This window comes from Pseudonaja textilis, chromosome 2, assembly GCF_049901715.1.
Source record: "Pseudonaja textilis isolate UNSWEBS1 chromosome 2, rPseTex1.2, whole genome shotgun sequence".
In the NCBI taxonomy this organism is placed as follows: Eukaryota; Metazoa; Chordata; class Lepidosauria; order Squamata; family Elapidae; genus Pseudonaja; species Pseudonaja textilis.
In genome coordinates this window covers 239,080,493-239,105,424 of record NC_141991.1, presented here as the reverse complement: position 1 = coordinate 239,105,424, position 24,932 = coordinate 239,080,493, and the positions used below count along the sequence as shown (strand labels likewise).

The 24,932-nt window shown below is 41.9% G+C and overlaps 1 protein-coding gene across 2 annotated transcripts; it reads right to left on the bottom strand.

The window, feature by feature from the left end:
• Nucleotides 1-5,840: 5,840 nt before the first annotated feature.
• Nucleotides 5,841-22,401, bottom strand: C1QTNF3 (C1q and TNF related 3). 2 transcript variants are annotated; one of them, XM_026715610.2, is made up of 6 exons: nt 21,962-22,401; nt 17,468-17,576; nt 14,728-14,882; nt 12,339-12,468; nt 9,443-9,542; nt 5,841-8,158 (listed from the first exon to the last, which is right to left on the bottom strand). In XM_026715610.2, exons 1-6 carry the CDS (start codon nt 22,274-22,276, stop codon nt 7,999-8,001), a joined length of 969 nt encoding a protein of 322 aa, XP_026571395.1. In that variant the 5' UTR covers nt 22,277-22,401; the 3' UTR covers nt 5,841-7,998. The 2 variants fall into 2 exon arrangements, with proteins under 2 accessions (XP_026571395.1, XP_026571404.1); XM_026715619.2 differs by having other exon boundaries at nt 22,178-22,401.
• Between the last annotated feature and the right edge of the window lie 2,531 nt (nt 22,402-24,932).

Genomic DNA, 24,932 nt, shown 5'->3' with positions numbered 1-24,932 from the left:
CTTTTTTTTTCTAATCATCAAGATATATATCATGGTTTCACTTTTTCCCCCATTTTGTTCAAAATGTCTAAGGATTTCCAATCAGCACAAAATGTAGTTCATGTCTTTGATCAAAGTTGTCAGTTTGGGCATCTCATCAAGTTTCATCATATTCACCATAACATTTTTGTTTCAAAAGGGGACAAACTAGTTTGTCTTACTTTGTCCAAAGATTTTGCTCTTATAATGTAAACATATAATAGGGGGAAAAGGTTGGTATTCTGAAGACACCTCATGCTTGGAATAACATTTTGATTTTTAAGAGTATATCAACTCCATGCCCACTGTTTCATTCTTTCTTCTTTCTGGGAAATGACCCCTCACATCCTGGACATAAAACTGTTTCAACTCCTACTCTCAAAACAACGCTATAGAGCACTGCACACCAGAACAACTAGACACAAGGACAGTTTTTTCCACAAATGCCATCACTCTGTAAACAAATAATTCCCTCAACACTGCCAAACTATTAAGTCTGCATTTTACTGTTACCCTTAATCCTCCCATCCTTCCTTTCATCCATCTCACACTTATGACTATGGTTGTAACTTTGTTGCTTCTGTCCTTAGTATTTTTATTGACTGTTTCCTAATATGATTTGATTGCTTATTGTACCCTATGACAGTGGTAGCTAACCTTTTTGGGCTCCTGTGCCAAAAATTGCACACGCACACCCAGAAAGCAATATGCACGCCCCCCCTCCTGCACATGCACACACAATTCCCCCCCCCCCCACCCCCTTACCTGCACTGCACCTCCCAGCTGATTTTTGGCCCGTTTGAGGCCTTTTTTGGCCTGCCAGAGGCTTGAGGGAAGCCTCTGCAGCCTTTGCAGGAAGGAAAGTAGGCCCGTGTCATCACTTCCTATATTTCCAGAAATACCAGAAGGGACGAAACGGGTCTATTTTTCGGCCTGCAGAGGCTTCCCTCAAGCTTCTGGTAGGCCGAAAAAGGCCTCAAATGAGCCGACAATCAGTTGGGATGCACGCACATGCGCAGTGAGGTAAGTTTGCCTGGGGCTTGCGTGCCTGCACAAATGGCTCTGCGTGCACCCGTGGCACGCATGCCATAGGCTTGCAATCACGGCCCTATGACTATTATTAAGTGTTGTACCTTATGATTCTCAATGAGTGTATCTTTTCTTTTATGTATACTTTTTATGTATATTATGTATATACTTCTTTTATGTATATTTGCACCAAAACAAATTCCTTGTGTGTCCAATCACACTTGGCCAATAAAAAAGTCTAGTCTATTCCATTCCATTCTATTCTATTCTAAATAGGTGTTGTATTTAACCACCATTGATTAACTTTAATGAGTATTTTTCAAAGCATGGTCCAAGGACCCCTGGGTTTTTCCCAAGACACTTAAAGGGATCTGCAAAATCAAAATGATCAGTTCAGTCTGTTGAAAAATCTCATCAAAAAATCATGAGAAGCGGTTTTAGAAGCAAACATGCCAATTTTTAATAGAATAAATACAGGTAGTCCTCTGGGCTTACAATAGAGCCCAAATTTTTTGTTGCTAAGTGATCATTAGTTAAATGAATTTTGCCCTATTTTATGACCTTTCCTGCCACACTTGTTAAGTGAATCAGTGGAGTTGTTAAATTACTGACACAGTTGTTAAGTGAATCTGGCTTCTCCATTGACTTTACTTGTGGGAAGGTTCTCAAAAGGTGACCATGTGATCCCAGGACACTGTAACATCATAAATATGAGTCACTTGCCAAGTGTCTGAATTTTGAACATATGACCGTGGAAATTCTGCAATAGTTGTAAGTGAAAAATGATCACTAAATAAACTGTTGTAAATTGAGGACTACCTCTATTGATAAAAATAACATACCCATGATGGCAAACCTATGGCAAGCATGCCACAGGTGGCAGGCAGAGCCATTTGTGCAGGCATGTGAGCCTCAGCCAAACTTACCTGCACTGTGCATGCACGCACCTCACAGCTGATTTTTGGCCTGTTTGAGGCCATTTTTGCCCTCCCAGAGGCTCGAGAGAAGCCTCTGCAGCCTCAGGAGGCCGAAAAACGGGCCTTCCGGAAATACCAGAAGTGCCAAAATGGGAGGACGAAAACGGTCTCCTCCTGGCTCCAGAGGCCCTCTGGAGGCTGAAAACAGGCACTTTCAGTATTTCCGGAAGGCAGTTTTTCAGCCTCCTGAGGCTGAGAGGCTTCTCTTGAGCCTCCCAGAGGGCAAAAATGGCCTCAAACAGGCAGAAAATCAGCTGGGAGGCGTGCGCATGCACAGTGCAAGTAAGGGGGTGGGAAGTGTTGCAAAACCATGTGCACGGTGGCGGGGTGCATTGCATTGTGGGTGCCGGCACTCAGGCGCTTTCGGCACACCACAACAAAAAGGTTCACCATCATATAGACAAAAGCACTTTTGGGGTCCTCCTATTTTTAAAAGTGGGAAGGGGGTCCTAAGAGTAAAATCAATTAAAGAAATGCCACTTCGATAAATGCCAACTACTTTAATAAAACTGGCCCTTTCATTCAGCCAAACCAATTCCACATGCCCCCAGGAAAATATTCACCATCTTTATTTATATTTGTGACGTTTTTATTTCCAGAAGAAGATTCTAGATTTAAAAAATTAATTGGGTAGCCTGGATTTGCAACTTATATTTGCTGCTTGTCCTCAGGCAAATATTTTGGATGAGCATTACTCACTGTAAAATACAATACTTGACAGTTACATGGTTTAAGCCAAGCAAAATTTGTTTTTACAAGGAGCATGCTGTAGCAATATAAATATTTATGTGCCTGTAGATGTGCCCTTTCGTTGGCAGAAAACAGCTTTTTTTTCCTCATTTTTGTTGCCATGTATTTTGATCCAATGGTTAGATGGCCCCTAGACATTGGTATTTGAAGATACATCCTTTTTAACATATTTCATATCATTGTGTACAGACAGTCTTCAACTAATGACCATGATTGAGCCTAGAATTGCAGTCATAAGTTGTTGTGGTCGTTAAGCAGGTCCTCATGTGACTGACCTAATTTCATGACATTTTTTGGAGCAGTCATTAAAGCAAACCTTCAGTCGTTAAGCAATCATAATGGTTGTTTGGCCAACCCATTGTCTGCAATGGTTGTTTTTTTGCCAGAAGTAAATACGGGCCAAAAATGTAAATCGTGGACACATGATCTCAAAACAGCTGTAAATGCAAGCTGGTTGCCAAGCACCTAAAATGTGATCATGTGATCATAAAAGTAGTGGCCACTATTAGAACTTCAAATATAGGTTGTAAATACCTGGTTTTTTTGGGGGGTGTTCATCATAACTTTAAGCAGTCACTAGGTGACCAGTTGTAAGTTGGGGACTACCTATATTCTGACTAGCATTCACTTACAGTGATCGTTGAAGTTGGAATATGCTAGTTTGTACTATGAATGAAAGAAACTAACAAAATGTGTTTAGTATATTTTCAATAATGTAAATTTATCATCTAAAGATCAGGTGTAGTAGATATGTTCATTTAAAGATATCATCATGCAACATTAGAAAATAAAGTCACTGCAAATAAAATCAACAAATCATTGTGTTCTGTAAGATTTGGAATCAAGGATGCATGAATACCAATTATGGAGGATATTGAGGTAGAATATTTACTGCGTTATTTGAGCATTAGGCCTCCATTGAAGTTAGGATTTAGGGCTCAGTGGCTAAGACGTTGAGCTTGTCGATCAGAAAGATTCGCAGTTCAGCGGTTCGAATCCCTAGCCCCGCATAACGGAGTGAGCTCACGTTACTTGAGCCAGCTTCTGCCAACCTAGCAGTTCGAAAGGAACCGCTTTGTTGGAGAGGTAACAGCGTTCCGTGTGCCTTCGGCTACATGACCATGGAGACATCTTTGGACAGTGTTGGCTCTTCGGCTTTGTAATGGAGATGAGTACCGCCCCCTAGAGCCGGAAACGACTAGTACGTATGTGCGAGGGGAACCTTTCCAGTGGTGGGATTCAATATTTTTACTACTGGTTCTGTGGGCGTGGCAGGGGAAGGATACTGTAAAATCTCCAGTCAGAGGTGGTATTTGCCGGTTCTCTGAACTACTCAAAATTTCTGCTACCGGTTCTCCAGAACTGGTCAGAACCTGCTGAATATCACCACTGAAACTTTCCCTTTATTCTTACTTTGCACATGCCATGGGGAATTAACAAGAGGAATCATGGAATGAACGGGACTTTCAAATGTAGATTTATAAGCATGCATCTTTTTAAAAAGATGAAAGCTGGAAGTCCTGGATAAAACACAAATATTTTGTGGGTGGGAGGAAGAATGTGAGAAAATAGTATGGAGAAGGAAACATCCTAGTAGCCAGAGTAACACCACATAGGATATGCTATATATTAGGTAAAATTAACAAAATCGCCCTGTACGGTGGCATGACACAATATAATATCTGTGTCTGTATTCTCAGAATTTCAGAGAAGGTGGACTGTATATATTCCTGTATTCAGATAGAGGTGGAAAAGGGAAGTTGAATTGCAATTTGGAGAAATCCTTTCAACAGTCAGAAAATACCCCCTTTGATGAGTGAAATTACAGTTTCCATATTTGTGTGAAATGTGTTTTATAATCTTTTTTTGTAGAATAAACTCCCCAATTCCAAATGTACAATAGCTCAAAATCTATCATAAAGGTAAAGGTGTCCCTATCAGTCATTTCTGACTCTGGGGCACAATGCTTATCTCTTTCTTGACCGAGGGAGCTAACGCACTAAGACAATTTCCGTAGTCATGTGGCCAGCATGCTTATACCCCAAAGATACACAGAATGCTTTTACCTTCTCACTGAATTGGCATCCTATTCATCTACTCGCAATTTACATGTTTTCAAACTGCTGGGTGGGCAGGAGCTGGGGCAAGGAATGGGAACTCACTCCATTAATGCAGAGCTCAAACCCTGCTAGCTCTCCAGCTGACAAAGTCAATATCTTTAACTATTGAGCCACTGTTCCCCAATCAAAACCTATGATCATCAGCCAACTGTGATGGATAGCAGGTTCAGGACGCGGCTTTAAAACGACTCCAATAAGCAGACAATAATCACAAAGATATTTGCTATTGAACAAAATATGGCATGTCAAAACACCCCATCCTGCCTCTCTTGCATCTAAGAGATAAAAATCGTATAAGACATCAATTATATGATTGCTCAAATGTCTCTGTTACTGCAGTATATTGTATGGACTGCATTATTATTTGTTTGTTTTTTGAGTCCTCTTCCTCAGCCAAATTTTCACCCTCCCCCCATTTAAAGATCATTTTTTAAAAATGCAGTATAAAGTGCAGAATTTTAGTGTATTTTTCTTTTTGTGCACAAAATACTTATTCAAAATGGTCTTTAATTAATTAGTCTTCTGCACAAAATAACCAGATGCTTGAAACACATTTCTAGTAACTAAATGCAAAGGACATTCATATTAAGAACAGGGGTCATAATAGATTATTAGTAAATGAAGATGAGAGTAAAACTATATTTTGAAAGCATACCTTCATCTTGCTAATATACTTTTAAAAGTTTACATTCTTCTTTGGTGCATTCTAAACAAGGCTACATTTTTTTAATGACATTCACTACAGATTGCAACTCCTGCTAATTCTAAAGTATTCAATGTACCAATGTATATTAAATGTTTGTAAAAGATGAAGTATTGGAATATATAGCCTACCAGCTTCAAAAAGACTATACTTTGCTGCTCTCCAATGGGTAATTTACCAGAATCTTCTTTTCTCAGCTTGTTTCCTAAACATACTTTCACACAGGATGAAAATAAAAATCAGCCCTAAAACTGATAGATTTATTTTTTCAAAGATTGAGCAGAAGTGGATATTAGCAAATCCATTGCAAATCTTCAGCCAAAGCAAAATGTGCCCAAAGCAGGATACACATCATTTGCCACAGAATACACACACAAATACACAAATATGTACATTTTGAGATTGTTGCGCATGTTTGAAGCCAACAATTCAATTTTACCTAGTTTAAAATTTTACCACGTTCAAAAATGTAAATGCATTATTTAAACCAAAAGTTAAACATCTCACAGTTGTTTGGTATTTTAAGAGTTGTTTGCTAACAATAATCAAGATTTACTGGATTAATCTGGAAAGCTTTTGTTGTTGTTTTTGTTTTTCATAAAGCTGTCTGAAAAAGTGCAGCTAGTCTCCTTCCAATGTGTGTTTCTCTCCGTTTTTATATATCAGTATGTATGCATATATAGTGTAAGTATATCCCCATGTTATACTCAACTGACAACTGGGACCAGAATTTGTGTTCCTGAGCAAGGTGGTTGTTAAGTGAGCCATGCCCAATTTTATTACCTTTTTTGCAATGGTTGCTAAGCAAATCATTGCCATTTTTAAGTGAATCATGCGGTTGTTAAGCAAATCCAGCTTCCTTCATTGTCTTTGCTTGTCAGAACTGGCAGGCAAGGTTGCAAATGGCAATCATGTGACTCCAGGATGTTGCAATTGTCATAAACACCCATATTTCCCTGAAAATAAGACCCAGTCTTATATTTTTTTGCCACCAAAAAAGGCACCAGGTCTTATTTTCGGGGAATGTCTTCCACTGACTCATCTTGCAGTGGCAGCGCTAACAGCCCTGCCCAGCAGGAGCCCGTTGCCGGCCTACTTCTTCTGTGACCACTTGCCGCCGCTTGCGCGCATCACCCTTGGCCTCCATTTCCCTCAGAGGCCTTCAGCAAAGGCCTCTGCAGCCAATAAAAGAGCTCTGGATTGATGCACAAGTGCAGAAGGAGTGAGCTGGCAAGGTGTGGCAGGTGTCAGGGTGTGCGAGGCCTGGCTGCAACTGACTGAAGGTAAGTACTGGTAGGGCAGCTCTATCCCTCCACCTTCAACTTAGCTTGATTTTTACCCATGCGCTCGCCCCAACCCATGCACCCTGGAGTGGGTGGGGACTTAACTAGGGCTTATTTTAAGAGGGTAGGGATTATATTGGGCACACGTGTAAAAAGCAAACTAGGGTTTATTTTCTGGATAGGTCTTATTTTTGTGGAAACACAAGATCTTCTGGTTTCCTTGGCACCCACATTTTGATCATATAACTGAAGACATAGTCATAAATGCCAGGACTGGTTATAAATCACTTTTTTCTCTCCTTTTGTGACTTCAAACACTCACTAAAGGAATAGCTTGTAGGTCGAGAACTACCTATACTTTTGTATATAAAAATACATGAGTTTCCAAATACAAATATGACTCACAGACACAATGACATGCCGTTTGAATGTTTTGTAACATGCAACATCCATTAGTGCCCAAGATCAGATGAAAATTGCTGGTTTAGAATGGAAAAAGAAAAGGCTATAATCATCATTCTATTAAATTACCAGGAATAGGCATTTGGTAACTATTCAGTATCCATTAGCAAGGAAGGAAGAATGTGCAGTAGGATGCAAAATGTCATTAAAAGGGCATATATAAATTCAGGCCTAACCTCTTCTTACCACATTTCATAATTCACAACATACTGGTGTCAAGAAAGATCCTGGGATTTTAGTACAGGTAGTCCTCGACTTACAACCACAATTGAACCCAAGACTTATGTTGCTAAGTGAGACATTTGTTAAGTGAGTTTTGCCCTATTTTACGACCTTTCCTGACACCGTTGTTAAGTGAATCTGGCTTCCCCGTTGACGTTGCTTGTCAGAAGGTCACAAAAGGTGATCCTATGAACCCAGGACATTAACTGTCATAAATACGAGTCAACTGCCAACTAGTTGAATTTTGATCACGTGACCATGAAGATGCTCCAAGCATCATAAGTATGAAAAATGGTCATAAGACACTTTTTCTGCTGATGTTGTAACTTCGAACAGTCACTAAACAAACTGTTGTAAGTCGAGGGCTACCTATGCAAATCCAAAGAGCAGGGAAACTGTGTCGCAATTTTGTACTGCATTTCCAGGGAGTAAATCTATTTGGTTTCGAAAAGAAGGAACCCAGCAAAAGTGGAAAATCGTTGGTGATCTCCATGCAGGGCCCCATTGCCCATCCGCAGCCACACTTCGTCTCCTTTGGCGAGTTTAAGCACTGCACTATTGCTTGACGAGTCTGATTTTCCTTTGGATTCGAAGCTAAGAACAGAGATACAAAAAAGTAAACTGGTTTGTTCTTCACAAACCTTCTACAAGCATTGTTGCAATCCCTAGAGGTAGTCCCAGTGGTGGTATGCTACCAGTTTGGACTGGTTCAGCCAAACCGCTAGTAAAAAAAAAAGAGGCGCTGATCAGCTGAGAGGAGGCAAACAAGCCTCCAAGGATCAGCTGAGAGAATAAAAGACCAAAAAGTGCATGGGAGGGTGTGAGGGTCACTCCTAGATTTTCGTTTTTCCATCCTCTCAGCTGATTGGCTTGTTAGGGGTGTGTGCCACCAAACTGGTAGTGACTAAGGTAGGATCTCACTACTGGGTAGTCCTCATTTAGCAACTGTCTTGTTTCTTAAGATCTTAATTCCGGGATACCTTTATTTCCAGAAGTTGCACCTGGTTAGCCTGGTTTTCACACTGTCATCTTCTTTGCTGCTCCAGCACAATCTTTGTCCTGGTTAGCTCTTCTTCTTCAGGGTGGCCATATTTGACCACTGCTACAATCCGTCTTCGGAGGGGAGTATGCCTAGCCAGGGAGAGGAGATGCATCTCCCCTCAACCCAGCTGTCAGTCTCCGCCTTCTTCACTACCCCTACAGGGTGGTTCTGGCCTCAAAAATAGATGTTGGGAGCCCTCCGATGAGAGAGCATGGATTGAAGCTGCGCATGATCGTGGTCTTCGGTCTGTCAATGAAAAAGACTCCACCGGAAGACCGGCACTCCTAATTCTTAGCCAGGTAATCTATGATAAGGGATAGCAGCTTTCCCTAGTGGTTTCTCTCCATACCCATAACCTATTGCTTTCTAAAATTGGAGGACTTAGGGCAGCGGTCCCTAACCTTTCCACCTTGGCGGCGCAGCATGTGTGTGTGTGTGTGTGTGTGAATGGCAGGCACTTGCCATAGAGTTCTGGATGCAGAACCCTATTGGCGGGCATGTGCGAATGGAAGTTCGCATGTGAGCAGAAGGTGCTAGTGTTCACACACAAATCTCCACTTGCACAAGTGGGGGGCACTTAAGTGGAGGGTGCTCGCACACAAAGCTCCATTTGCACGAATGGAGCTTTGCACGTGAGTGCAAGGGCCCACCACTCATGTGAGTGGAACTTTGTGTGGCCTGGTTTCAAACAGGCTGCGGCCCGGGAGTTGGGGACTCCTGTCTTAGGAACTGAAGCTGACACCCTTGGAAGGCAGATCATGTGCTCTGCCCTGCGTTTCAGTTCCTCTCCCAAATTTATTTCACATATTTGTAAGCCCCCAATACACCCCACCCACCTGTATAAGCTGAAGACCGTGTTGCCATTATGCATCAAGTAAACATAGACTTCTTCGACATCTTCATGCTTCATCATATTAAAGGAGAAGAAATACACTCCTGGAAGGGAAGAGAGAAAATATATAGTACAATTGAATAATTCAGTAGCACAGGTACAAGATAAATTAGGCTGTTCCTTTGCAGCTGCTTCAAGAACCTCCTCTTTCTCCATCCCCCCCTTATAACTCCCCCCACCCCCGAAACACAACTCAATGGAAGTGAAAGATCTCTGAAGAAACATACATAGTTGTTTGACACCAGGGGTGTCAAACTCAAGGCCCCTGGGCCAGATCTGGCCCACAGGGTGCTTAAATCTGGCCCGTGGGGCCACCCTGGAAACAACAAAGGATTAGCCTGCGGTGCCTCTGCCAGCGAAAATGGAGCTCGGGAGGGTCATGTGCAGCTCTCCTGAGCTCCATTTTCAGCTGGGAGGGCCTCCTGAAACCATCTACCCAGAGAAAACGGAGCTTGGGAGGATTCTCCTAAGCTCCATTTTTGCTGGCAGAGGGTTGCAGGAGGCCATCCCAGCCGAAAATGGAGCTCAAGAGCCTGTTTTCACTGGCAGAATGCTCAGGCTACCGCAAGTGCCCCCCCAACATGAGTGACTGGCCACAACCTCCCTGGCCATACCGACTCCAGACCTCCGAGGTCAAACACAACCCTGATGTAGCCCTCAATGAAATCGAGTTTAACACCCTTGATCTAACCTCTGGCTAAAATCAATTATTCATTTGTGTATTAGGATGGGGATTGTACCAATATTGCCATCAAGTCGACTCTTATACTAGAATACTCCTTAGCCTGGTTCAGATGTACAGGTAGTCATTGACTTACAACGGTTCCTTTAGGGACCATTTGAAGTTACAGTGACTCTGAAAAAATTTTCAACCACATCACCCCACACCCCTGTTTTTTCCTCCCCCCCCTCCCCAAACAAATTTCCCTCACACAAACCCCAACCACCCCACCCCCACAACCCCCCCCCCAAACCCCCCCCCCCCCCCCCCTCCACCCAACCACTTTCACAGGCTCAAAATGTGCCAGCGTGGGAACATCCGGTCTCAATATGGCTTCCAAAGCTGACACTGGAACATCAGCTTCAAAGTTGTTGCACAGCCCTAGTTTTGCCCCATTTTACGACCTTTGTTGCCATAGTTGTTAAGCGAATCACTGCAGTTGTTAAGTATGTCATATAGTTGTTAAATGAATTTGGCTTCCACATTGACTTTGCTCATCAGAAGTTTGCAAAAGGGGACCCTGGGACAGCGCAACTGTCAGAAATACAAGTCAGTTGCCAAGCGTCTGAATCATGTGACCATTACGATACTGCAAGGGCCATATGTGTGAAAAACAGTCATAAGTCACTTTTTTTCAGTGCCACTGTAACTTTGAATGGCCACTAAATGAACTGTTGTAAGTCAAGGACTACCTGTACCTATATTCAGAACTAATCCTTACCAAAGAATCCCACCAAACTTAGAGTGCACACTTTTGGCCACAATTGTTAAGAATTCTTTCATCTTTTTGTCCAAGATGAATAGCCACACTTGCATAATATTTTGTTTCATCTTTGAAAAAATCCAACATGATGTAAACTCCTGAAGCTTAGAATCTATTTTGGAACCTTAAAAGGCTATCATTATTTTATTTTTTTTAATGCCAGTTTGGCAAAAAAATTTAAACTCTTGTAAGCGCCACAAATTTTCCATAAATTGGAGATGTGGGGAAAGGAGAGGTATAAAAAGATGGATATATTCTTGTGACTGACAGATCTCATTTCTAGTCTACTATTAAGTTTACCAGTGAATGTGGACATATTGAAAGAACAGTGATTAATAAAGGCACGCTCTTTAATTTATTATTGTGTAGTCAAAGCAATAATAGCTTAACCAGGTTGCCTTTAAAAAGTTTTAGGAAGAATATTATTATTTTCTGGGCTTTCAAAATCTAATTTTTGGACTGTTTACAGCTTCTATTTTGATATTGTCTTGAGCTTGATATTAGTTCTTAGAAGCTAATAAAACAATATACTTAGCAGCTGGGTTCTTGTATTGATCAGGTTTTTCTACAGCTATTTTCCAAGGCATCCCAGTGGGGTTTTGTCAACATGCAAAGAATGTGATCAATATCTTGTTCCAGATATGCTGAAGCCTGGAGAATCAGATTATTGAATATGTACAGCAAATTTGAGTTACTTCTGTTATAAAGAAGTATAAAAATAAAAACTTTTCTGGAATGTACTCAAGAAATCATGAATATCATCTGCATTACTCCACTGTATTACCATGGTATTGTCCTAATTCAATGTTATTTTATTTCTTTATTGTAAACTACTAGGAATCCATACAGAGTACAGCAGTAAATAAGGGACAGAAATAAATACATTTGCAAAAATCTAATATTGGCTTTTTTATTCCCTATATTATACTTTCCATTATTTCCTGTTGAAATTTTATAGGCAAGTTACACAAGGACATTTCTCAGTTGTAAGTTACATTCATGCAACTTACACAAGAACAATACAATCTTTTAAAAAAAGGATCCAAACAGAATTGGTTGTTGTTTTTATAGAATTTGGCAGAATGCAATCTTTCTGAACAAGCAATCACAATGAAAATGTTACATTTCAGTTCTGCAAAAATAATAATCAGTGATGGACATTATGTTTCAGTCAATTAAGAAGACATCTTTAAAAAACATCAGAATGTTTATCTTTGTGTTTGATCCAAAGTGAAACACAATATCAGTCTAAAGTCTCAAGGGGGAAAAATTCTGCTTGATTGCATCAAGAATGTCCAAGGCAAATTGTTTCTTTTACATAAAATTTGCACAGAATATATTATCTGCTATACTCACCATTCACTGGCGCTCCGAATCGTCCAGTCATTACATCAAAGAAATTGCCAATGTTGGTTTCCACGCTACTGAAGATTATCCCGCTGTTCTGATTACTAAAGTGGGTGGCCATGGAAGCCATAAATGCAACCTAAGCAAAATAGAGTTAGCATTTGAAAAATAGGAGAAAGGCAGACTGCAAGACATGGTTGAAAACAATCAATTCTGCATCAGGTATTCTTTCCTGGTTTAGTGGAGGAAGGAGGAGAAGGGAGAGAGAAAGGGAGATAAACTTTAATTTCCTAAATGCATCACTAAGATCTGGGCCAGCACTTAGCCAACCTGACTAACAACACTGCCATCGATTGATGTATGAACAGAGAACCGCTCATATGAAGGAAAGAAAAACATCTACATCAGGGGTGTCAAACTCAATTTCATTGAGGGCCACACAGTGTTGTGTTTACCTCGGGGGGGGCAGGGTGGGTGTGGCCAAACTGGGCATGGCCAACTCAACGTCACTCATGTTGGGGGCACCTGTGGTGGCCCGAGCACTCTGCCAGCAAAAGCAGGCTTCTCAGCTCCATTTCCATCTGCAACGGCCTCCCGCAACCCTTTGCCACCGAAAACAGAGCTTGGGAGGTCCACATGTGACCATCCTAAGCTCTGTTTTCTCTGGCAGAGGCACCACGCGCTGGTCCTTCACTGTTTCCAGGGTGGCCCCACGGGCCAGATCTAAGCACCATGTGGGCTGGATGTGGCCCGCAGGTCTTGGGTTTGACATCCCTGATATAGATGTACAATCTAAAAAAACCAGCTCCATTTAAGATTATTGTATAGTTTAACATAGCAGCTGAGTTGAAGGACTTCACTTCATGCTATCTCAGCCACAGGAAGTTTTAGTGAGATTTGTCAGATTGGCCCCAGGATGGAGGGAATAGAGAAGAAATCTTACTCACAGGATTACTTTGGCTTTCAAAATAAAAATAAGGTGTGCACCAACAGTGATAGCAGGGGTGTCCAGAATGTACAGATCAGTGGTGGGATTCAAATGTTTTTACTACCGGTTCTGTGGGCATGGCTTGGTGGGCGTGGCAGGGGAAGGATACTGTAAAATCTCCAGTCAGAGGTGGCATTTTCCGGTTCTCCGAACTACTCAAAATTTCCTCTACGGGTTCTCCAGAACTGGTCAGAACCTGGTGAATGCCACCTCTGGTACAGATACATTCTGACGTATGACCATAATGGAGCCTACAACTGCAGTCATAAGTCTTTGACAGTCTCAAAGTGGGTAAACCTTACTTTTGTAGCTTTTCTTGCAATGGTCATTAAGCAAACGCCATGATTATTAAGCAAAGTAGACATGCGGGGGAATTTGGTATTAAAGTTGATGAGGTTGTGAAAATGTTCTACATTCCCTTTAGGATGAGTGCTATGGAGTGTGGCTGGGCAGTGGGGTGGTGCAGCATAGTGTAAAGGTGGCCAGATGTGGGAAGGGCTGCTGCAATGCCACATAAGAGCAGACAGGCACTACAGTGTGTAGGTGGGGTGCTCTAAGTGGATACGTCCTACGTTGCATGAGATCCCTGGATCTCCTAATCCAGGGGCGTCAAACTCAAGGCCTGGGGGGCGGATCCAGCCTGCGGGGTGCTTAGTTCTGACCTGCAGCATAGAAACAGCAAAGGACTAGCCCGTGGTGTTTGGGAGGACCCTCTGTTTTCATTGGCAGAGGGTTGCAAGCCATTGCAGCCAAAAACGGAGCTCTGGTGCCCATTTTTGCCGGCAGAGTGCTCAGGCTACCACAGGCGCCCCTGGCATGAGTGATGTCAAGCTGGCCACACACACCCTGCCCCCCCCCGCGCACACACCCCAAGGTCAAACACAACCCTGATGCGGCCCTCAATGCAATCGATTTTGACACCCCTGTCATAACCTACAGTGGGCTCCTCAGGAGAAAAAGGAACGGGAGAAACTTGTGGGAGGGATTCCTGACTTTCCCTACCAGCTTTCCCATTGACTTTGCTTGCGGAAAGCCAGCAGGAAAAATAGTAAATGGTGATCATGTGACCATGAGACACTGCAACCACCCTGAGTGCAAGTCAGTTGCCAAGGGCCAGAGTCTCAATCACATGACTGCAGGGTGATAAAGGTGAGATACTTTCAGAGTTGCAAATGTTCTGTTAATATTGTAACTTTATCATTGATGTAGTGTTATAACTGCCACTGTAAATTGAGGACTACCTGTAATACTTCTGGTTGGTGCTTCTTGTCAGGACTACCTCAAAGAAAAGGCACAGCCCACCCCCAAATCCTCTGGAACATAGCAAGGTAAACAAACAAAACCATTGAATTGCAATAGGCAGTCACTTTTGGAAAAATCACGCTGTCATGAAAATTAGGGGGAAATTACCTGAAGCTCTGTCGGGATGCCAGGATAACCTTTTTCTCCTTTATGTCCTTGAGGGCCTCGCTCGCCTCTGGGTCCCAAGTCCCCCTTATCTCCTTTGTCACCTTTCGATCCTTCTGTGCCAGGTAATCCATTATTCCCATTGTTCCCATGGTTTCCTTTGGGCAGTCAATCAATAGGTTGCTTGGTGAAACACAAGCTTTAAAAGACTCCATGCAAGTCTGTTTTCATTTCTAACCTATGCTTCTTTGGGGCAAAATCTGATGTAACCTTTCTCATTCTGGTATCCTCTAGATGCATATTCTACTACAGCACCCATCTTCCTTAACCACCAACAATCGGGAATAATGGAAATTATAGTTCAAAACATTCTGGAGTACTAGTAAGTATTGAGATCCGGATATCCTTTCTAAAATAGTAGGAAAAAGGGCAGGGATAGATAAGAAGCAACCTGGTAGGAACTGAATTTTCGAACATGCTGGCTGGGGAATTCTGGGAATCAAAGTTCACACAGTTTAACATTGCCAAACATTGTTGAAAAACAGTGGCCACCCCAAAATTAAGGGTGTTTTGAAAAGCAAACTGTATTGATGAACCAATAATAACAATGGCTTTCTTGGACAATAGGGGAATTTCCTTCATTTATGTCCTAGGATTTTTTTTTTCTACATATAGCATATGCTTCTTGTACATATGCTTCTTGTAAGTCAGCTGAGAAGATGTAGGAGAGGAACAGGCAGAGCCTGGGGGCAGAGTCAAGCAAGTAATCAGCCTAGAATCATTATATTCCCACAAAAGGTCCAACCCCTCTTGAATTCTGCTGACTCTTCTCTAGTAACAGTTTAGTGCTGACCATTAGTTGACTGATTCTCGTATATAGGCATGAGCAAAAAATTGGAATATAAAGTCCATTCTTCATGTCTGAAAGTCACAAATATCGATCATGTAAATCTGGGATACTCCAAACGTTAAAAATACGTGCTGGTTATCTTTTTGATAATATGACTGTGGGGAAACTGCAACAGTGGGAATAGCAGTCATAAGTTACTTTTTTCAGAGCTGTTGTAACTTACATTACATTATCTTTGTAATATAGTAAATATGTTGGAACTTATTTAACGTTGCATAGTAACAACAGAACTAAGTTGTCACTTGCCTGTCTCATTAAAATACCTAATTAATTACTATAGTTGGTGAATTATATCAGTATCTTCTGAAGGACATTTTCATGTTTTTAACTTAATACACTTAATATACTACATACATTTTTGTCATGCCTTCAGTCATTTATGGATATATGGTATGAAACAAGAAATTGGGCATTAATGTTGATATAAATGAAATCTACTATTGCTTGTTGGTTAAGGCAAAATGAAGTTCAGCTATATAATAAATTGTCTTCGCTTTGGATACACACCAAAAGAACCAAGTAATTTGAACCTGTTGCCCTCCAAAGCTGCTTATAAAAACATTTTATTCAGCTCAGAAAAAAATGGTTGGACGGGCTATAATGAACTAAAAAAACAACAACCCTGCATGGCAAGAATCAAAACTGCTGCTGCTGTCAGTAACTAATTTTTTTAAAAAAAATAGGAGAAAGAACTGGCACAATCCAAAGATTTCTTTGCAACCCTGATTCTTACACAAACAGGGTATTGCAAAAGGAAAGCTGTCACGGCTACCTATATTAACATCAAGACATTGCTTAGGAGAACATTCTGATTCCTTTCCCACCATGTAACTGGTTGGAAGGGACTTGATGGTCTTCAGGCAAGAAACCCTATGCCATTTCAGACAAATGGTTATCCAATCTCTTCTTGAAAACTTCCAGTGTTGGAACAACCACAACTTCTGGAGGAGGTTGTTCCACTGATTAATTGTTTTAACTGTCAGAAAATTTCTCCTTAGTTCTAGGTTGCTTCTGTCCAGTAGTGAGATTCAAAAATTTTTGCTACCGGTATTGTGGGCATGGCTTGGTGGAAGCCATGACAGGGGAAGGATACTGCAAAATATCCATTCCCAACCCACTCCAGGGGAAGGTTACTACAAAAACCCCATTCTCTCCCCCACCCCACTAACCAGCTTTCCAGCTCCGTTCTCCTATGCAGGGCAACAAAAGAAGACCCAGCTAATCAGCTGGGACTCGGGAGGCAGAGAATAGATGGGGGCAGGGGCAGTCAGAGGTGGTACTCCAAACTACTCAAAATTTCCACTACCGGTTCTCCAGAACTGGTCAGAACCTGCTGAATACCACCTCTGCTTCTCCCCTTGATTAGTTTCCACCCATTGCTTCTTGTCCTGCCCTCAGGTGCTTTGGAGAATAGCTTGACTCCCTCTTCTTTGTGGCAGCCCCTGAGATATTGGAACACTGCTATCATGTCTCCCCTAGTCCTTCTTTTCATAAGATGAGACATACCCAGTTTCTGCAACTGTTCATCATATGTTTTAATGTCCAGTCCGCTCATCATCTTGGTTGCTCTTCTCTTCTCTGAATCAAACATCGTTTGATTCAAGAGACTAAAGGCATAAGCCAAGGGAATATGTAGGAAAAGTGCCGGATAAGGAATTCCACTACATTATTCCAGATGCTCTGGGTGGTGCATCATTTAGAATAATAGCCCAAGAGCCTGAGACTTGATGCAGCAGGAAGTCTTATGTATCTTCTCTGCTATGCAAACTGCCACAGAAATCAAGCAACCCCTTCAAGTGTTCATCATTATGCAATTGCTTTCTAATTATTTACCTGGGATTCCAGCAGGTCCTGGAAGTCCAGGGGGGCCTTGATAACCTCGAAATCCAAAATCTGCCCGGCAACCGCATTCCGGTGGGCTTTGAGGCCCACTCTGTGTTGTCTGTAAACACATCATTCAAAAAAAAATTATGGATATCATGGTTATGTTATCTATATATACAAAAGCGAAATACCACTCATGCATCATCACAAAATCTCCACAACTGTAAAGCCTACAAACTTGAAATTTGGCACACATGTTCCTCTTGGCTTCTAGGTGCTCACTGAGAAAGGATTTTTCAGAAGGACCATCAGAGCATTAGTATTTTGTATATTATTATTAGCACGTTCTGATGCTAAGGAGTTGTACTCCCCCTCCCCACCTGAAAAGAAATCTGTTCCAAATGCAAAACACAAGCAGAGGAGAGGAGTTTCAGTTTCAGTTTTAGTTTCAAAGCACCAAGCAGCTTTAGTACAGAACAGTTGAGCTAAGCCATGCCCAGGCTCCTTGCTGTCTCCTTTTTGCTCACACAGCAAATACTGCTTCAGTTTCCAAACAACCCTCAACTCTCTCACACACTGACAGGACTCTAGCCAGATGAATACCGATGAGTGCTAGTAGGCAGAGGCAGAATTCCCCCCCACCCTTTATTTTCCTCCCCGAAAACTCGATCACATAGTTTTGTAGAGAAGCATGGGTATCGAGCTAGCATATTAATATAAATAGTCCTTGACTTACAACTACAGTTGGGACCAGAATTTCCATTGCTAAGCAAGGTGGTTGTTAAGCAAGTTGTGCCTGATTTTAACAGCCTTTTTTTTTTTTTTTGCCACGGTCATTAAGTTGTCATGCAGCTGTTAAGTGAAATATGTGATCATTAAGTGAATCTTGCTTCCTCCATTGACTTTGCTTGTCAGAAGTCAACTGGGAAGATCGTGAATGGTGATCACATGATCCCAGGACACTGCAATCATCCTAAATCCATGCTGGTTGCCCAAGAGCCCAAATTTTGATCATGTCTCTCCAGGGACGCTATGATGGTCGTAAGCAGTGTTGGTATTCAAGCAGGTTCTCGGTAGCGAAAATTTTGAGTAGTTCGGAGAACCGGCAAATACCACCTCTGACTGGCCCCGCCCCCATCTATTCTCTGCCTCCCGAGTCCCAGTTGATTGGCTGGGTCTTCTTTTGTTACCCTGTACAGGAGAACAGAGCTGGAAAGCAGGTTAGTGGGGTGCGGAAAGAATGGGGATTTTGCAGTATCCTTCCCCTGCCACACCCATCAAGCCATGCCCACCAAGCCACGCTCACGAACCGGTAGTAAAAAAATTGAATCCCACCCCTGGTCATAATTGCCAGGAAGTGTATGTAACTTTGAATGATTACCAAATGATTGTAAATCAAGGACTACCTATAACAGATTATCTGCAACAATAGACCCCATTCGTGAAGAAGCTTCTTGGATGAGAAGTGACACTTCAAAAACAAAACCCCAAAAAGTCCAGTGACCTCTTGAAAAAGCACATTCCTTCGTTGTAGCGTTAAGAGATGGTTCCATCTCTGAAGTGCCTCGTTTTCCTATAAGCTTGCTATCCAGTGATAAATAGAAGCCTTTCTTTCAGGGTCATCCATAACAAATCAGGGTGTGTCTAAATCACTTCTAGAGAGAAATGCTTGTGGCTTGCATCCGAAAACTGAGGCCAGGCAAAGATTGGATCAAACAAAAAAAAAAACATGTTAAACCTGCTGTCGCATTTTAATAAAGGCAGCTCCAGCCAAGAGCAGAAATGCTTCAGAGAACTGTTCCGACCCAGCTCCCCAAACACAACAAATCCTCAAACGTGAACTCAAAAGATTCCTTTATTAAGAAGGCCGGCAGCCCCAGCAAACAATTTCTCTCGCAGCCTAACAAGTCCATCCAGCGGGGAGAGGAATCAGCAGTGGGATCCTACCTGTTCCACTAATGGCTTGGTGATCACGCACGCATGCGCGTGCACCTAACGTGCGTGCGCAGCTTTCCCCACACCAGCTGAGGCCCGCAGCGCCAATCAGCTGAGGGGATAAAGAAAAGAAGAGCGCGGGGCGGGCAGGTGTGGGGGGCAGGCTTTTCTCTTCTTTTTCCTCTCAGCTGGCTTTTTTCCCGCCTCTCAGATGATCGTCGGAGGCTTTTTTTACTACCAGTTAGGCCGAACCAGTCCGAACCGGTAGCATACCACCACTGAGGTGAATAGTTATTTGCCACACCCACTCATCTCTGACCCCTGCCTTTTATCCTCAGAGCTAGGGTGGGGCCTCGCTAGCAGTGGTGGCTCTTCCTTCCCCAGGATCGGCCCACAGCTTTCCACTGCTTTGCCCTTCTCTGCCTTCTGCACAGCCGCATGTCAGGCACTGGACCCAGCTGTTTCTCCTCTTCCTCATCATCCACCTCCAGACCTGGGGGCTGTTGACTCTCCATCTGAGGGCTGATGGATGGTCCAGGCTTCGTCTCTGTCTCTCTCTGTCTGCCATATCCATTCCCTCTTCCCCCTCAGAGCTCCCAGGTTGCCCTGATGCTGACCCAAACTCCCATGCCTCCTCCTTCTCCTCTGATTCAGGTACTGGAGGGGTCGGTGGCTGACAGGCTGCAACAAGAACAATATGCATGTACAATTGACTGTAACTTGTTCCTTCTTAGGAAGAAATCCCAGGGGACAGTTGACTAAATTCCCAAGCAAGCTACATTCTCCATCCATCAAGGTGAACTATACAGCTACCATGTTTGGGCTGCAAAAAATATAGACAATTTCTAAATGGCAGCAAAGAGACTGCATGTGGTCATCTGTCTATTTGTAGCCCAGATATGGTAGCACTAGTTAAAGAACGGTCCTGGAATGATTTCTTTCACGGTCAGGACACCTCACAGAGTATCTACAGGGTATAATCCACAGTGGCCCCAATGTACCTCTAAAGTTGGAGCTTGCCACTACTTGGCTATTATTCACTGAACTTAAAGCACTACAGGGGAGGTGGGATTCTACCAGTTCAGACCGCTTCAGGCAAACCAGATGTTAAATTTATGTCTGGTTCGCTGAACCGGTAGTTGAACCGACTGGCTGGTCCCACCTACCCCTCCCTTCCCCAGAGTCTCCACACAGCCCATTTTGGTTGCAGGTAAGTGGAGGGTCCACACGGGGGCTCCAAGAGGGCGAAAAACGAGCCTTCAAGAAGTCCAGAAACAGGCCTGTTTCCAGCTTCCAGAGGGTCTCCGAACCTTAGGCGAGGCCATTTTCGCCCTCCCAGAAGCTTGAAGGAAGCCCCTGGATCCTTGGGAAGGCAAAAAAAATGGCCCTCCCAAAAGTTCTGGTAGGCCATGCCCACCATGCTCACACCTACGCAGCAACCAGACAGCGACAGTGACTACAAGAGGTGCTGAACACTGACTACTACAAGTGCAATGACATTCCAATTGGAAACCCCTATTCTGCCGAGAATACACAGATACAATTCAAAATCAGTAGAAGAAAAGTACTTTGCTTGTCTCTTCATTCATATCTAAATTAATATGTATGCATTGATCACACTCACTGACCCATCTCTAATACCTACTAACTGAAAATTATTCTATAAAATAGTTTTGTTCTTGCAAAGTACAGCCCAAACTATTTACTTCTATTTGAAGTAGATTCCATACAGTAAAGCTGGTTTTAATTAAGTGATTTTTAAAATGTAACAACAACAGCAATAAGCACAGTAATTCTGGTGTCTAATATCTGTTGAGCTGAGAAAGAAGTATAGGGCAGTGTATTTAATCACTTATAAAGCACATTTTCTACTTTCAATGATAAAGCATAATCTCTACTTTTAAAATAAGTGTGCTTTTGCCATTCTTATGAACAGAATTCTTTGCATGAATTCTACTTTCAATTAAGAACCATCTCCAGTAAACATTTCTGCAAAATATAATCCTACACAAATTGACATAGAAGATGCATTGAAAAATACTGATACAGAGAGTTTTTCCTTATCCCACTGAAGAGTGCAGTCTTGCATTCATGTCTGTCAGCTTATTTGAAGTTATCTTCATAACACAAAGGCTTATGATCTCATGCATCTTGTACAAAGTTTACTCCAATATAAGATACCTTTCTCATAACATTTCTAATGTATCAGTATGGCACAATCTGTAGAAAGTTAAAATTAAGTCCCTAATTTTTACTATGGCCTGAAATGCTTAACAATTGCCCCGTTAAGATGTAAACCCATATACACACTGGGATTTATTTCTAAATAAACATGCATAAGATTGGATTATTGGCAGATTAAAGATAGTTGATGTCATAAAGGGAAAAAAGCATCTGTATGGAAAATTAAGCTCATAAAAAGGAAAAGTCCTATCCTTGAAAGACATCTGTGCACAGCATGGTCACTCTATCGTTAGGAACCCGTTGCTTTGGAGAAAAGTAGTGCTAATGTTAATAAAAAGCTCGCATACTTTCTTAATAGTATCTTAGAAGATTAATTCAGAGTACCTGGACTCTGTCTGAGGTAGTCTGTGCTACATCATCTACGTCTGGTTTCAAGGCATTTTGGTCAGTAGAAGGACTATTATCATCAACTGCCTCAACCGTCCACTTATACAGTTGGCTCCGCTGTCTCAACTTTTCCCTGCTGCTGGAACCTTTATGGCCAGTCTGGTGGTGACTCTCCAACACTTTGGCCACTGGATTATTATCTCTTCTGCTCACCTCCATGTTTTCTTCTTGGCCCAGGCAAAAATGAAGAAACAGAAGCAAAAGCAGGAGACTCCAGTTGAGGTTGTCCTTTGGTGCTATGTGACTCAACATTGCTAGTTCTTTAGAGCGAGGGCCTTTCTGCTAAGAGAGAATAAAACCCCTGCCGTTGGTGTGATTGAAGCCTTGGAGAAGGCTCCTTCTACCGAGTCTGCCAGCAAGACCTGGTGGTCATCACTTTATAGGCTGCGGGTAATAAATTACCCTGTGAAAATGTCAGCGAGGCTGAAACCTTCATCCCAAATCAGTCATGCTTTCAGAAACAACCCAGTCATTATCCGCCACAACCCCCAGTACCAGAAAAATTGATTTGCATGCTGGAAATGTCCACCACATTTAATGGACAGCTGTGGTTCCTGTTTGGGGGGCACTGACAAATGTTATTCCTTCTTTTTAAATGGGGGAGGGGGTTTTGGATTTCTTTTAGCGTGATGAAATGAAGCCCATATGGCAAATGCTGTAGGCTTCTTGATTAGATACAGAGAGGCTAGCTGCTCAGACTATTTTAAAAAAATAATCTGGAGTTTGGAAACAGTGCTGCATTTATTTACTAGCAACAGGCAAATCTCAAACCAAGTCGTATTTGATTTGCCAAAGGAATGGGTGGGGGAGAGATTTTGACTTATCAACTAGATTTCTAACTGTGTTTAAACAACTTCAGAGAATATTGGAAAAACAACCTAAAATAGTTAGATTTAGGCATTTATTGATTCCCAGTTCTCAACATAAAATGTAATTTTTGCAACCAACCATCTTAGTTCCATGTATGCTCTTCTGATTTCTAATGTTTTCTTACAGGCAATTGCCAAACCAGATTTGGTTTTCCTGCCAAATAAAGATAAATGAGCATGAACTTAAAATGTGGTTGAATCTCTTAAATAATATTGCCCTATAACATTATCCTAGTCTTTGGATTTGTAACTTTTATCCACAAATGAACACCTATGACACTAAAAATACAAGAGACACATTCTCAATATTTCCATCTTAAGAAATTTATCTTAACAGAGCAGTTCCACTGAACATCTACAGTCCTCTATTTTACCAATCATCTACACCCTTCTATTTTAGGACATCATCTGCCTTGAAGCTCAGCAACCAAGAAAATCACTACCTTCTGTTCCAAATCTATTAAACGCGCACATTTATAATTATATGCATACATGAATGCATAAGATAGAGTAAAAGAGAGACGTGTAGTCTGGTGGTGGGATTCAAAAATTTTACCACTGGTTCTGTGGGCATGACCTGGTGTGTGTGGTGGTGCTTGGTAGGCGTGGCAGGGGAAGGTTACTACAAAATTCCTCCCCACCCCACTAACCTGCTTTCCAGCTCCGTTCTCCTGTGCAGGTCAACAAAAGAAGACCCAGCCAATCAGCTGGGACTCGGGAGGCGGAGAATAGATGGGGCGGAGCCAGTCAGAGGTGGTATTTGCCGGTTCTCCGAACTACTCAAAATTTCCGCTACTGGTTCTCCAGAACTGGTCAGAACCTGCTGAATACCACCTCTGGTATAGTCCCAGATGTTTAAGAACCGACTTCTCCAAGCTGGTGCCCTCCAATTCTATCATATGATGAGTCCCAGATGAATCAGCACATCTAATGGGGTGTGTGAGAGATTGCTCTGAGGATCAGAAGGGAGAAGAGAAGATTTCCAGACACAAAGGATTAACAGATGGGAGAAGTAAGTTACTCCAGCCATATTGAAGAAATTGATTCTTAGCCTGTCATATAAACAGCTTGGGAAAAAGATTTAAAAGCTTCAGAGAATTTCTAGCTTCATGATATCTGTGATAAAGAAGGGCTGGGAGACTTTTATCTCAATTTTCAAGGTTTTTGAGAACCCTCTGAGCATAATTCATTAAAGAAAGTTCTTATGATTTTGTTTCCTTGATCTTGCTCTTCTGTTAAGGAATTCAACAGATTGCTTGATAGAGGGTATTTTGGAATTCTGTTCTGAACATGGCACCCTGTTGATAGTCATTTTCACAATAAATTTTCCTTCCATGAATAAAAAGGACATAAATATCACCAACTAGAAATACCTCTGTAGAAATACCTCTGTGAAAAATAAACTGCAAATCTTACAGGATTTGTCTCCTTCACCAAATTGAGAAAGAAAACCCAAGATTAGACTTTCTGAGGGAGAAGTTGGAAGGGATTGTAATAGAAATATACCACAACTCTTGGTAGACTTTAGTTTGAAACAGTGGTGGGATTAAAAAAATTTTTATTACCGGTTCTGTGTGCATGGCTTGGTGGGCGTGGCAGGGGAAGATACTGTAAAATCTCCAGTCAGAGGTGGTATTTGCTGCTTCTCTGAACTACTCAAAATTTCCACTACCGGTTCTCCAGAACTGGTCAGAACCTGCTGAATACCACCTCTGATTTGAAACCTAAAAAAGCTTCTGATAATCAGCATAGAAAATACCAAGCTAGATAGTCCAATGGTATTGATTATTAATTAATTAATTATTAATAAAAGGTATCTTAACATGTTGCTCACCTAACTCTAATGTGTTGCTGACTCCAAATACAATAGATGTACGAAAGAGAAGAGGGGAAACAAACATTTAAAGGAAAAATCATATCCCTCTCAATACACTGATTCAGAAAATATCCTCCAAGTTTGCAGTTAACTTTTGAGAAGCTAATCACAGAATTGCTAAGTTCCTATCATGTAGTCCAAATTACAAACATCTGTGTATAGT